The 16,141-nt window shown below is 35.4% G+C and overlaps 1 protein-coding gene across 1 annotated transcript; it reads right to left on the reverse strand.

Moving 5' to 3' along the window:
* Positions 1 to 2,530: 2,530 nt before the first annotated feature.
* Positions 2,531 to 9,553, reverse strand: LOC103965506 (very-long-chain aldehyde decarbonylase CER1). The gene is given in 11 exon segments (XM_009378576.3): positions 2,531 to 2,945; positions 3,033 to 3,206; positions 3,327 to 3,422; positions 3,580 to 3,780; positions 4,567 to 4,674; positions 4,947 to 4,997; positions 4,999 to 5,323; positions 7,814 to 8,033; positions 8,467 to 8,699; positions 8,839 to 9,062; positions 9,394 to 9,553. Coding segments are annotated over 11 exon segments (1,872 nt in total). The 5' UTR covers positions 9,454 to 9,553; the 3' UTR covers positions 2,531 to 2,765.
* Positions 9,554 to 16,141: the final 6,588 nt, after the last annotated feature.

Genomic DNA, 16,141 nt, shown 5'->3' on the forward strand with positions numbered 1-16,141 from the left:
CCTGTAGACCTGTCGTACATTTGTACACGATTTGGCCATAAATCTATCAACTCGTTAATCAAACACCGCAAATAAACATCCATGAAATCGCCTGGTGATTTGGGCACTAGTAATAAAAGACTTATGATTGTAAATTCTTTCTTCATGCACTTCTAGGGCAAGTTCTAAGGAAGAACAACCAGTGGCCAAGTTCTGTGCTCACTGGAAAAATTCCCAAACGGATTGACGCCGTTAGAAGCAAGTCTTAGTTTGACATTTCTTCGTACTGCGGCAAAATTGGGTAGATTTTATCAAATTCTTTCTATTCTTCACTGTCAGCCAGATGCCATAACACATCATCATCAACCCATTCCTCCTTGTGCCAATTCATATCACGAGTATGGGTCAACATGTACAATCTTTGTAATCTTGGTCTACAGGGAAAATAACTCAACATCTTATTCAGAATCTTGTTCTTTTGATATATCAACTCATTCCACTTGGGACATTTATCTAACTTCTCAAACTCACGGTAAAATAATACACAATTATTTGTGCATGCATGGCCATTGTCATATCCCAACCCAAGATCTTTCTTCGACCTAGAATGATTTGTAGGAAATGCATTTGGTTGTGGAAGCATACATTTAAAAATCCACATCATCATAGCATAGTTCTAATTGGTCATATTACATTGCACTTTCATGTGCATCAACTCTACAACGACTGTTAGGACCAAAAAATCTTCACAACCAAGGTACAATTCTCGCTCAGCTTCATTCAATAATTTATCATACTTCTCGAGGTTTGTGGACAACTCTTCGTCCATATTAAGCGAAGCATTAAGGAAAGCATCATTCTATATGTCCACCACTTGGTCGTCATCAAGACGTCCATATGTAGAAGGTTCATGCCAAAGTGTCCCACATCCGAAGGACATCAACGATGTAATGTGTGATTCTCCATGATAAGTCCAATTAGAGCAAGTGTGTACCATCTCATTCAAATACAAGAGATATTGGTCTTTGTCTTGTGTCATCCAAACACAATTATTACATTTTATTAAATTTCACACAAAGACACCTAATACGATTCTGAGCGCTAACATGGTGCCATGCAAATTGAATTAAATTGTCGATCCCATCCAAATATTAGTTACAACTTTTATCTTGCAGTTGATCTACACCTTGTCCATTGTGCCTATAATCAGAGAATTTAGCCATCATAATGATTTAAAATACGCTTTATTGCCCCTTTATGCCTTCGGTAATGATCCTATTCCATTCAAAAGTGCACTTTCTATGTTGTGGTTTACGAATCACGCGACTATTTTAGATCGTAGAAAATCCTGCAGCATCTCCTCAGGGATCCTCAAGTGCATGACGTATATATTACAGACAAATATATAGTATGCACTTGAAGAACATTAGGTGGATACAACCAAATTATCCACAAACGAAACTTAGCCAAGTTCATCGCAAACCCCGAAACACATACTAGTGCACTCCCAAACTGTCTGAATTGGACAATTCAAGATTCATTTCGATCACAAAGCCGCATATTGCGTCTACACGCGCGTCCAACAGAATCTCAAACGGGTCTAAGGTTTTTTTTTTTTTTTTTAATGAACAAAATGATGCACAATTTAAATTCTCCTAATCTACATATATTTTAATAACACACAAACTCAAAATTTCACATCATCCATAATTTCAACATATTTATATAATTAAATAAATTCAAACATTATCTATAATTAAGATAAATACATACCTTTCTTTTAATTATTCCAATCACAAACCTACATAAATCAAAATTAATTAATCACAATTGAAGAAAAAATTAATCAACAAATAAATATAAACTAACCTTTAATTATTTGGGAGAGGAAGAGATGGAGGAGAGTGTGTATGTGCGTAAGAGAGAGGGAGAGGGCGAGGGAGAAACAATGATGGCCCGCGGGAGGGGAGGAACCTTACGGAATTCCTTGTTGGGCACCTTCCCTCCCGTTGTTGAGCAAACGTGGTTCCGCTTGTTTTTGTAATGTGTCAGCGTGGTCCTTTACTAGAAGAACTAAAACCATTAGTCAACGGAAATTGTCCATCGAGCAAACTGAACTTAGCCAATGAACCATTGTTTCACCCCGCAAGCCTCAGTGAATTGCGCGCCAAATTCTTGCCGACAGATTTATCCTTGCCCTACGAAATTCTTCCGTCTCCTAAAGATTTTTAGTAAAGCCTAAACGGTGATCAAATTCGCCCTACGAACTGGTAATTTCGTCTGGTAAATGTTTGTTCGCCGATGAATTTGTCTCGGTCGGGCAAGGTTTCACAAGACAACCCCAATTTTCTAGTAGTAATACCAACTCAAGTGATGTAATTTGTTCAATCCGAAGACTATAAATAAACAAGGATCAATCAGCGTAAATCATATCCCAAATGAAAAGTTGCATAGCAAAAAAAAACCAATATATATGCATTTGGCATAGTTCTCTTCCTAAGTTTTTGAGGTTAATTAGGTATATTAAAGCCATGAATTATTAAACAAAAGATCAATAACAATCAAATTTTATCAACGAATAGTTCCATATAAAGTGAAATTCATATATAATAGAGTAACTCATAGATGATGACAACATCTAGCCAGCTATTTGTAGAATATAGCCAGCATTGTCACATGATAACCCAACTGAAACAAGGGATCATCTGATTAAGGTCGCGGTGCACTTAGTAACTTCTTTTTTTTTTTTTTTTTATTATTATTATTTAATAGGAAGCTGTGGATCTCTAAGTTTTTGTGTGAGCAGTAATGATCGTCAGAGGCTGAAACCCATGCACAAGACTTGCTTGCCAAACTTTGTCGCTGTTGGACATGGTGTAACCACACTCATGCTCCTTCCAACCTTCCAAGGCATGAACTATGCCCGCAACTCGCCATGCACTCATCACCCTTCTTGGCAACCAGTTCTGTCGTCACAAAAATAAATAAATAAATAAATTGTTTAGAGCTTAGGGTTTCGGAAAATTTGACGAATAAATGAAAAAAAGCTTTACCTCGCAAGAGTGAACATTCTCAAGAGATGTGGGAGTCTTCATTGCTGGAGTGTAATGATAGAAGCAGTCCTTGCGCAATTTTTTGGGTGGGAATTGTGAGAAGGGAACAAATAGTGTTCCTTTTGGTGCACGCATCTGTTCTTTTTCGGTCAATCCATCACCCACCAACCATATCTGCAAATTAAATCAATTAGCTTTTATCATCCAACGTATATGAATAGATGGAAAAATATTAAAAATACAAAAATATGGGTGAGGAAGGAGAATTTTGAAGCAAATAATTGATATATATACCTTTTGTGCATAGCTTTTTGCAACAATTAGGTTACTTTTAGTGCCATTTAGTGATTTGGTCAGTTTCAAATGCTCAGCCTGGTATAATGTAGCTACCTGAAATATTAAGAAAATTCAAGTTATAAGATAGGAAGAAACATTATCTTAATTACAAACGATCAGAACCGACACATTATATGATCACGTGACCTTGGTATGATAGTTCTACCCTTGTTTATCTCCCCAATGATCTATATAGATTATGTATGTATACCTGGATACCCTTCTGGCTCAAAGCATAGGCAATGGCATAAGCAACCTTTGTGAGATTGCCTCTAAGGACGACTTGAGTTGTCCCTTTTGGAATGCTGTTTAGGATTACAGCCACAGCTAAGCTACTTCCATCCACCACCTTGACTTTGAGATGTGGATGCCTTTGAACATAGAGACCGCCATATCTATTCAACTCTTCACCCTGCATATACATAATATATAAATTAAATAAATAAACAACTGTTTGAATACATAAAATGGGACAACAAAATACAGTGCGCAGTAATAAATATGGTCCTTGTTCAAGGAAAGAAATTTATATAAAACGGATTAACTGTAATCATGTCATTTCTAAGTATACAATGGTACATAAATTTTATCAACATAATTTGCATCATGGAATCAGACTGCCTCGTTTCATTTACTTATTTCCAATCGAGAGGTAAATGTCGAGTCCTAAATTAAGGTCAAATTTTAGATAAAATGGTTACGTGGTAGAACCTCGAGGTGAGCCCATGTATAAGACAGATGATCGCTTTACTTACATGGTATACCATATGGCTGGACCAACAGTGAATTAAATTGTAGAGTACCCTACTGGTATTCTGTATAGACAAATACTTTTGCCATGGACCATGCATTAACTGATATTCTATATACACAGCCATAAATACATAGACAAACATTTATAATACATATTATCTACCACAACGCCATTACTAAATTGGGAAGATTTAGTGAGGACTCTGGTAAAATTAATTAACTTCTGATTCAACCAGTGATTAAATTGTAAAAGTTAATTACCTGATTTAAACCACTTAGTATTATGGTCTAGTGGTATTTCTTTTCATTTGTAAGTGAGATGTCTTAGCTTTGATTTTTACCAAAGCGAATTTGAACGATATTATTGCTAGCTCATTATAAGACTAAGTCTATCCCCTTTCGTTTAGTATAGATAATATTGTTTGTTAAAAAAAAAAATAATTACCTGATTTAAGAGGCCTAGGCTTAAAACTTTGACACCTTTTTCCTCTGCATCAAGTATGGCTTCCTCAATCAAGCCATTGATAGCTTCACTTTGCCATTTCATAAAGTACTGAGATTTACAAATTAACAAATTAAATCAGATCTCATTAAAAAAAAATTAAAAACTAATATAAATGTAAATAGGGAAGTGTCATTGACATTCTAAAAATCTCATTCTACATTCTTCATAAGTGTATTTTTCTTTTCTAATATAGAAAGTTTGAAGTATATAATGAGATTTTTGAAGTACCAATAACAATTTCGTATAAATAAATAAATAAACAAGAAGAAGAAGAAGAAGTAGACACAGATTTAATAGAGAAATTAAGAATTGGGCCTCACTTGCAAACTGTACTTTGGAATAGCCCAAGTCTGTAATTTGAGCTCGTACAAAGCGGTGCCTTTCGACGACAAATGTACGGCCATAGATCCAAGTTATCATCATGGACCACAATGTGAGAGGCCACATCAACCATAAGTACCACGTGCTTGTGTGGGGCCTAGAGGCCAAGGAAACAAATCCTTGCGGTAGATAATATATGGACTCGGGCGTTGTTAGATGGGTTAGATGGAGGACATCTGGCGATTCCTCCCCTCTCGTGAGCGAAGTTTGATAGAGGGAATCACTTGATTTGTCCATGGTGCCATACATGCAGTCGTAGATTGGCATGAAGAGAGAGTAATTGGTCCTGAATTGTGTATGGTGCAAGGAATGGTACCTGCATTTATATGCACGTTAAATTTGAATTGAACTCAAAAAGATACGTGTGGAGTTGCTATTAGTATTCAAAAATATTTAAATATTAAATGTTGACAAAGTTAATTAGTCAGACTATAAAACTACACTGTTTTGGCACTTGTCACATAAAGGTATAAAAGAGTGAATAGTTAGTACAAATGTGACATTTCGAGGTGTTGATTACGATTGCATGAAGGTATAATAATAAATAATATAAGCTAACAACAACAGTATATATCATAGGTACAATATGATGGTGATGCAACCCCTAAGAATGAAATATAAAATGATATAGATGTGTAATGATGGTCTTTGGACCACGTGGACCACCAAAGAAGATTTTCCTGTAACGACATTTATTGCCCGCCTGCCCATTTATTGGGCATCATGTGCCTAAAATTCTATTAAAGGAAAGGCCTAATCGGGAGATAACTTTTGTGATAAAAAAAATTAGAATTTAAATTCTTATGGTATAATTCCTTAGTAAATTTAGTTTAAAATTATTATTTTTTGTTAATTATCCGTTAAATGCTGGAATATAAATGTATTTTGACGTGTTCTTCTTCTTGTCTTTATTATTTATCTCTCACCAAGAAAATAATGAAAACGGTTAGAATTCAACTCATGTATTATTATATAGCACAAACATCATAGCATCCTGTAAATTTTGAGAAGTGTTTCAAAACAAATCTGAAAATGAATGAAAACCTTGTTAACCAAATCTATCACAATCGCATCAAACCAAAAACCAAACCAATCCGACGTAGCGAAATCCAGTCAATAAATAATAAAAAATACTCTCAAACCCATCAGCCAATATACAGCATGTAGAAGCAAAGCAGCTCATGCGGCTGTATCGTTGGTGGTATAGGGGCTGTGTTCTTCGAGATGGGACTCTATGCCCCCTCCCTCTCTTGTCGGTGTTCCGTCTAGGGAATCGGGATGGCCTTTCTTAGGAGAAATTTTCAATATAACCGCAACACAGAATGATACATCACGTGTTATTATACAAATTGTAAGATATATGTGTTAAAAAGTTTATAACTGAGAAATACAAATTCCCACCATTTATATAAAAACACATGATGTACTATCCGTGTTCCGATCACAAGGAAAAATTTCTCCTCCCTTGGCCTCTTCTGTATAATTCCCAAGTTGGGTTGGAAATAACCCCTCCATCTTGGTTGTAGGTAGATTTTTTTTGTAGCCCTTTTGGCTAGATAGTTATTCATACTTACAGGATCATGTATGTTCCTGCTCTATGTAAGAATTGTGCTTATCTTCTCATTTTCTAAGGAGTTTTTATTTTTTATTTTTTGTATTTTTCTTCTCTGTGCTGCTTTGTTACTAGAATTCCTATTGACCAAAAAAAAAAATTCTTAAAAAACCCAATTTCTACGAGGACCATTTATCCAATTAGACCTAAGGAGAATGCTAAATATTTTATAATATTAGTATCGGAATTGACGTTAACCAGTGAAGTGACAGATAGTCTAAGAGAGTCCTTTTAGCATCACTATTTGGAGAAATATTTTATATATCATTATATAAGCTCAGAAATTTTTTTTTTTTTTTGCCTCTCTTTCTGTGTCTTTTCACTTATTTGATGACACGTGGAGCACCGAGTTAAAATATCGAGCACTTTGAAAAGAAATTCTTTAAATTGTTTGTGTATACATTTTTGTATTGCACTTGGATGAGATCAGAGATTAGGAGAATGTTTCATAATTGTTTCATAATTGTTTGGTGTGAATTATATGTTCTCCGTACTAAAGTACAACAATATATTAACTAAATGTCTTATAAGGACTATAATATCATATTATGAGTCAAATTTTCTGCACTTAAGACTCTTTGTAGCATATTTTTGACCTATGTATTTGAGTGATAACTTCATTTATTTAGTTTTTTATTTTTATTAAGGAGATAAGTTAAAATGTTAACATTGTTAAATACAGTTTAAATGGATGGTTAGGCGATGACAAATAAGATAGGTCACAGAGATGCCACAAAAAATTTTGGATGCAGAAGATTTTATCTCATCATATTATGACACGCATGTTTCTATCATATCAGAGTCAGGTTCATTTGAGTGCAACAAACTAAACATCTCTCACTAACAAGGAAGATAAATATTATTAGATCGTAATGTTAATTGTGGCACAAATTATACCATTCAACTTATTTTCGATAAGATTAATTTTTATGGTATACTTAGTTGTGGATACCTTGCAACAATATCTAATTCCTAAATAATTGAAATTGAAAACAAATAGCATCTATAAGAACGTCATGAAATTTGTTAGAAAATCAATGGTACCAGAATAATTTTGAATAAAATGTGTAAATTTATATGTACTAATTATGTATATGACATATGCATACTTCCCAAGGCTTGCATAAAGTAATTCTTCCCTATAACCGGTTGTATTTGTATAAAGACAACGAGAGAGAGTAAAGCAAGACTTACGATGGAGTGTACATGAAATACTTGAGAGGGGGGAAAATGGTGAAGAGCCAATTTGGAATGAGCTCAAAATTGCAATGTCCCATGTTGTTCATGAAGTCAATATAAGTTAAATAACCAGCATAGACTGCGACAGAAGTTGTTCCGGTGAATAAAGTTGTCAACATTGGTATAGCAAAGAGTATGAAATATGCGATATGCTCCGCAAATGGGTGGATCACAGCTGCACAATACATCAAAAAAATATAAGTAATAATTAACCATTTAGAAAATTGTTATTAGCAGTCTATAAAAGTCTGTCTTCCACTCTTTGCTTCTTTATTTTTCTTTGTCAACTAAAATAAGGTGCATGATAATTGATTTTGAAACGTCAATAACAGCTTCTATAGTATATTCGTAAACAAAGAACATTTTCACCAACCAAGAGAAACAAAGAACATTTTTCAGAGCACCGGGATTACGTGGTAGTACACTATATGCCATTATATTATATACGTAAAGCGAAGTTTTATTTTCAGGTGCCCCACCAATTGTATAATCACACGCTATGTACCACCCTGTGTTCGAGCACACTAAAAAAATCTCTTCAAGAGAAAGTGAAGTATAGAACTAATAAAATAAAAAAAATGGAAGGGGTACTTGAGTAATTTTCTTACAAGTGATTGGCTCAGTGACAATGGAGGAATGGTGATGAGAGTGGTAGCGAGAGTATAGGAAATGGTGGTGAAGTGCTCTGTGGAACCAGTAGTAGAGAAACTCCACTGGACCAGCATGAAGCAGAATTGTTAGAATAACTCCATCGGTCCTCCACATTGGCAGGTTTGAAGCCCCTGGCAAGTGCCTGCTCCCTAGGTAGAATAGAATTGAGTTGAACAATATTTGATCATCCCTGCCCAAACAAAAATTAAAAAAAGAAAGATATATAACTGAAGAAATTTAAATGAACTGATTATATATAAGACTACATTCGAGGTTGTAATCAGGCAGCCCATCTTTCAGCTTCGAATGGCTTTATTCTTTATACGTACCAGTTTCTTTCTCTGTCGACTTGTTCAAATTCGAGGCCCTTGTCAACAATCCGGCCGTTGCCCTTGGCCGTCCGATATCGAGAAAGAGAGATCCATAACTGGTTGTGGACAAACCTCCACAGAATAAGCGGAAATATGAGGAAATAAGATAGATCTTTATCTTCCTCATCGTTAGCAAAATACGAGTATGTACTGTGAATGATCCAAGGAGCCACGACCACATGCTGCATTAAAACCCCATATATATAGATCACAAATTTTAAGTTGTTAATACATCAAAATATGTAATGTATAAACAATGCATATACAATGAAAACCTTAATGGGGGAGGTGACAAAGTTTTCTAGTGTGGACTGGAGCATAGTATGCAACGAGATTCTTGACCGTTCTTGGCCATTACAATCTTGGCCTTGCAACCAGTCGCCCATCCCCTCGTTCATACTATGGGCTGGTCCATTCTAGAATTCTCAGTGTGTGGCACTGTATGTACACGAGAGAGAGAGAGAGAGAGAGAGAGAGAGAGAGGTAGGAGCTAGGGTTTGTAGAAGGGAAGACCTTAAAGCTTCCAAGAGGAGTCCATGGCCATTCAGTGAGAATTCCGGGAGTAGTAGCCATATCTTTTTTCTTCTTTGCTAATAAAGCTGGCTACTTAATTTGCACACAGACAGTTTTAGCTTTGGGTATGTATGAATATATATATATATATATAGTAGTTGGTTGATGAGTACGTAACTATTGCTGTTGTTGCAACAGTGACTTATGTGTATGGCGGTGCCTAAAATGCAGGAGTTTTAAATTCGATTCAGAAAATTTGTCGAAGATGTTCACAAAATAGGTGAAGATGTAAGCAAAGTCCAATGGCAACGTGGTTAAAAGTGGTTAAGAGTTGGAAATAGGTGGTGAAAAAATTGTTATGCAATTATGGTTGTATTGTACATTAATTAATGACATGCACTTGCCTTGTATAGTGTCATGCCTTTTTTCTTTTTTTTACTTTTGATGGTTTAGGTGTCAAAATGAATGTATCTCCGTTAGTCAATTTTAGATAATTTATTAAAGGACCAGTCTCGATGATTTGATCTTGTGTGGATTTAATAGAGTTACAATGAAGTTACATGTATGTCCTCTCACGTGCAAAACACATGTATATTTTAATGGACCTCTAACAGATTGTCTATGATTGGTTTGAAGAACAAATACCACTTTGACCAAATTGACCGATAGGATAAAACACAGGGATATATGTAACTCAATTGGTACACATAAACTATTGTTGTATGAAAGATATTTGGTATTTTCATTTAAAAATGCATTTTCGTGTTAATGCATGTGTATTGCTTTTAAAACATAGTATACGTACAAGTTGAGGTCCATGATCTTGGGAGGACCATTTAAGCCCTCCGGGCCTCCCTTCTCTTTACTTCTCCCACCTGCTTTTCTGCTGCCCACATTGATTTGGTCTTATTGGAGTCTGCAGTTTGAGCTACATCTCACGTGATTTGATCAGAGAGATGAGGACCGTGGACATATGCACTTCAGCATTTTGTCCTTGATAGGAGCATATTTATGCGACTTTGTTAGCCAATTTTCTTGCATTTAGTGAAGTTAGTTTCTATTTATTATAGTGATTTAAGCTATTTTCGTGTGTTTGTAGATTCAATTGGCTAAAGTGGCAAGAAAATGCAATTTGGAGCATTTTAGAGTAGTTTTGGGCTTGGAATAGATAGCACATGCATGAAGCAAGGTCGATAGACGAATTTGAAGTTCAAGAAGGGCTAAGAATATGCTAAAGAGATGGGAGAATTAATTCAAGACAAAGAAGATATGGAGCTTAACAAAGAAAGAAGGAACATGAGCCAAAATATCTTATTTTGTCTTAGCCAATCCTAATCCTACACTACTTTAGTTCTAGCTATTAGGGGGATCCCTAATTATAGTAGGACACTTAGATATATGTTTCTAGAAGGCTTAATCCTAATTCTACAAGGGTGCCGCACCTATTCCTTCTAGAATAACCTTTCCTTACCGTGCACTCCCTTTTTCTTTCCTTCTAGGATCCTGCCACACCTTTTCTTTCCCTTTCCCTCTTGGATTCTGATTTTAATTAGCCTTTTTCCTTGTGGATTTGGAGTGCAAATCTTTGCAAAAAAAATTTAATTAATGCCGTGCCCTTTCCCTTTATTTTTATGTTTTTTCTGCCGCACCAAAAGGGAAGACGAATCATCCATCTCTCATCACAATACACAACCACTTATCCATCTCTCAAGACAATTCGCTCTCACCCATCCATCACACACAATAACCCAATTTCAGAGACAAACACCTTTGTGTCGCAACTTTGCAAGGAAGGGGATGATAGCTTGTAGTCGTACCTGCCATTCAAGACTTTTTGGATTGTTGGAGCGTTTCTAGGTGTATTCAATCTTTTGTTTTCAATGTTTAAATTTAATTATACTTGTTTAATTGTGAACATGAGGAGCTAAACTCGTTTTGGCTAGAGGAGAATTCAAAGCAATGAACATATATGTGCGTAAAACATGAATGTGATTTACTTATCTGTTTGATTTATAACTTATTCTTGTATGTTGATTAAGGATGCATACTTAATTTGCATGCATAAATTTGATGCTAAAATATAAGGGAATTTCACCTAATCATTATGAACTTATATTTATAAGTAGTGGAAGTCACTAATCAAGATTGTGTTAAGTAAATCCATGGCAGGAGTATCATGTTTTTCATAATTATAAATGCTTTGTCAATGCTTATGATTTTCATAGAACTTAATGATCTTTGATATGTATCTCTATCATGCTATTCATATAGGGAACTTGATTAGAATAATTTGATTGCGTCGCTGAGTCCAATTCAATGAAATTAGGAAAATCTGAGAGTTAATTTGTGCAGTTCACAATTAATTTAGGGCATTGTCATTCATGGTTTGTTGGAATAATAATTGGAAATCAATCTGTATGCATATGTGTCATGTGTGGAGAATGACCATCTAGCTAGCCTATCACCCATCAATTCTTCCCAAATTTGTATCAATTTACTTTGTTTCTGTAACTTGTTTGTTTAAGATTTAAATTCGTCAAAACCAATCCCCCTTTTTATATTTCATGTTTATTTAGTTAGAACTTGTTTGAATTTGTTTCTTTTAGTGTTTTGAGTCAAAGTTAAGTTAGAATTCGTCCAAAACCACCCCTAGTTTCTGTTTTGAGTCAATTTACTTGTTTTGTGTTATTTTGAGTCATTCTAGTTTGTCTTGAGTCATTAGAGTCTAGTTTTCTGTTTTTGGGTCTAGTTTAGTGTTTTAGAGTTTAAAATTGAGAGATTAGCATCCCTTCTAATCCCCAGCCTATAACAATCCCTACTTATTCATACTACAACTACATAAAAAGGGTTTAAGTTTGTGTGCTATTTTATATCACATCAGTCATTTCTGTGGTTCATTGGTTCTGTCTGAACAATTTCCTCGAAATGTGAATTCCCCCCTATCCTTTCTGTGTTTCATTGGTTCTGTCTTAACAATATCCTCGAAATGTGAATTCACCCCCCCCAACCCAAAACAAAACAAACAAAAAAAATAATAAATAAATAAATAAAACCAATAAATAAATAAATAATTATATATATGATAAAGCACTTAAAACAAAAGTACTGAGCTAAATTTCACATTATAGTTAGGTCATTGAATTACTAGCGTAACCTACCCTTCTAGTTCAAAGTAACTAGAAAATGAGAGTGCTGAGAAATTAACAAGATTGATATCAACTAGTGGTAGTGGGATACAATTAATTGTTATTTGACAAATCTAGCAAATACAAATAATAATAATAATAATAATAATAATAATAATATAATAATAAAAACATGTTGTAGGTGGCCTCATTGCAAATACATGAATATGGATGAGTGGATGACTACATATAATAGTCAAAACAAGACTCACAACTCCACTGGTGATAGTTAGTTGAGGTTGGAGTTGGGGTTAAGGTTGGGGTCAAGGTTGGGGTCAGGGTCGGGTCGGAGTCGAGGTTGGGGGTTAGGGTCACTGTTTTTAAAAATCTCCACCTAGCTATACTTAGGCCCCAATTAGGCGTTAGGCAGCTGGTCACTGCCCCGATTAGTCTTTTAAGTGTATGAAAATTAAGAAATGGTGCCAAGACCTGCTTAGGCGTCCGCCTAGACTGTTAAACATGATATCTTTATGTACCATTAAAACACCATAGAACTAACCTTGAGAAGTCATCTTCCTAGCACAACAAGGACTGCAATTGCAGCAAGCTTTCCTCGAACACCCTAGACTTTGAAGGTTGGTCTTCTGCACACTCACCACCACTGTATTACTCGAACCTATGAGGAGTTCTGCAAGTATGTGTATCAGTGGTGTATGCAAGGACCTTCACTTAGTATTTATACTACTTCAACCCTAGCATACATTCCCATAATCATACGCTAGGATTCCTTATTGTACAAGGATATAATCTACCAAATCTCAATCCAAATAGGATAGTATCAAGAGCCTTTATTCTCCAATTATAACCGAGTTATATACCTTTACTTGGAGTCCAAGTTATAGCTTATAACTAAACCCTTAATCAGTCTTATTTATGATTGCTTAATGCTTCCTATGAAACTTTCAAGCTATAAGAATAGCTTACATATATTTTTCGTGAAAAATTCAGTACATATGGCAATCAATCTCTCGGCACTACTAATTGCAGCTAATAACCTTTTGTTGCTACATTGTCTCACTGTAATATATCAGTTGCTTATGATCCTTCAACAACCTTTATTTCCAACAGAAAATAAGAATTTAGAACTATATTGAAACAATGTATGAATTAAGTAGTATCCCTTTATTAAACATTCAATTCAACCAAGTGCAGCAACTGGCTAAACATAAAACCAAAATTACTACTTACTATCACGATAATAACCAATATGCATAACTATGCTATATACTATCACTACTCCCACTAGTTCAACAAATCTAGGGTTGCAGCAGTCACTCCCATACTGACTGCATGTTTGTGAAAAACTGCATTTGGTAATACCTTAGTGAGTGGATCAGCAAGCACTGCATAAGTGTCAATGTAATCAACCTTGATCTCTCCAGGCTTCACTTTCTTCCTTGTCAATGCATATTTGGTGTTCAAATGCTTAGTTCCTGGAGACCTTTTATTATTCTTAGAATAAAAGACGACAACTTTTTATCACACCAAATTTGAACAGGCTTTGCAATTAAATTCATAATCTCAAGACTGATGATGAAATTTCTCAGCCATATAGCATGTGATGTAGCTTCATAACAAGCTACAAACTCAACTTGCATAGTGGAATGGCAACAGTATCTTGTTTCACACTCTTCCATAACACTGCCCCATTTGCCAATGTGAATATATAACTTGAAGTTGACTTAAGTGAATCAAGGCAGCCTGCAAAGTCTGAGTCACTATAACCTACTAGTTTGAGTTTTGAATCCCTCTTGTATACTAGCTGATATTCATTTGTTCTCTACAAGTGTCTCAAAACTTTCTTGGCAGCTATCCAGTGTGCATTGCCATGATTAGACTGAAAACTTCCCAATATACTAATAGCATATGCAATATCAGGTCTACATTCATATGGATACATGAGACTCCCAACGAGAGAAACATAAGGCTTACTAGCCATTTCTTTCTTCTTAAAATCAATCTTAGGGCATTGATCCTTACTAAGCTTGTCTCCCTTTATCATGGTAACATAACAGCCATTCGAGTCTTCCATGTTGAACCTTTTGAGGACCTTTTCAATGTAAGCTTTCTGTGATAAACCAAGTTGTCCTCTACTTCGATCCCTTGTGATCTGAATACCAAGAACACAGGATGCCTCTCCCATATCATTCATCTGAAAACAGTTAGACAAAAATCTCTTGGTGTCACTTAGCAGTGATGCATTATTGCATGCTAACAATATGTCATCTACGTAAAGGATGAGAAAAATAAAATAGTTTCCATTCATTTTCATGTAAACGCACTCATCACTAGGGCTCTTTTCGAAACCGTGTGATGAAACAACCTCATCAAACTTCAAATACCACTGTCTCGAGGCCTGTTTCAATCCATAAATGGATTTGTTAAGTTTACAGACCAAATTCTATTTCCCTTCTTGAATGAAACCCTCTGGTTACTTCATGTAGATCTCTTCCTTAAGGTTTCCATTCAAGAATGCAGTCTTAACATCCATGTGATGCAAGAGTAGATCGAAGTAAGCCACTAGTGCCATGATTACTCTAAAAGAGTCTTTTGTAGAGACAGGGAAGAAGGTTTCGTTGTAATCAACTCCTTCTTGCTGAGTATATACCTTAGCTACAAGTCTAGCTTTGTATCTCTCGATATCACCCTTAGAGTTTCTCTTAGTCTTATAAACCCACTTGCAACTTATTGGTTTGCATCCTTGTGGCAGCTCAACCAACTCCCACACTTTGTTTTTATTCATGGAGTCCAATTCTGATTGTATAGTTTCTTGGCAATGTGCATTATTGAGACTCTCAATTGCCTTCCTGAAGTTTAATGGATCTTCTTCTTGGTTACTGAACTCAGCCTCTTGCAAATACACAAGGAAATCATTTGAGATTGCAGGCTTTCTTGTACGAGTAGATCTTCTGGTTTCCATGTGCATAAGCTCAAGGTTCTCTTCTTGAATGGTTGGTGCATTGTTCAATTGCACATGTTCAATTGCAATCATCTCTTCTTGTTGAACAACTTGTGTTGGTTCTGCAACTCGATCACTTTGCACTGGAATTGGTACAACAACTTCATCTGTCATAGCATCACCTACGTTTTCTTCTTGTATTGCTTTGGCCTCTTCATTCCAATCAAGATTCTTTTCCCACTCATTATCATTAGCTTCTTCAAATCATTAGCTTCTTCAATGAACTTTGCTCTCCCAGTTTCAATGAATCTTGAAGTATGATTGGGACAATAAAACTTGTAACCCTTGGTTCTTTCTAGATACCCTACAAAGAAGCATGTGATTATTCTAAGGTCCAGCTTCTTCTCCATTGGATTGTATGCTCTGGCTTCTGCAGTGCATCCCCAAATTCTCAAATGATTTAGCATTGGTTTTATGTTAGTTCACAACTTGAATGGTGTCTAGGGGACAGACTTGCTAGGGACCCTATTTAACAATTAGTTTGCAATTTTTATTGCTTTTCCCCAAAGAAAGGTAGGCAGTTTTGAATTACTCATTATACTTCTCACCATCTCGATCAAGGTTCTATTTCTTCTTTCACAAACTCCATTTTGGTCAAGGGTGC

Source organism: the organism of the source record quoted next, unplaced genomic scaffold, assembly GCF_019419815.1.
Source record: "Pyrus x bretschneideri cultivar Hongxiangsu unplaced genomic scaffold, Pyrus_bretschneideri_v1 Contig35, whole genome shotgun sequence".
Classification (NCBI taxonomy): domain Eukaryota; kingdom Viridiplantae; phylum Streptophyta; class Magnoliopsida; order Rosales; family Rosaceae; genus Pyrus; species Pyrus x bretschneideri.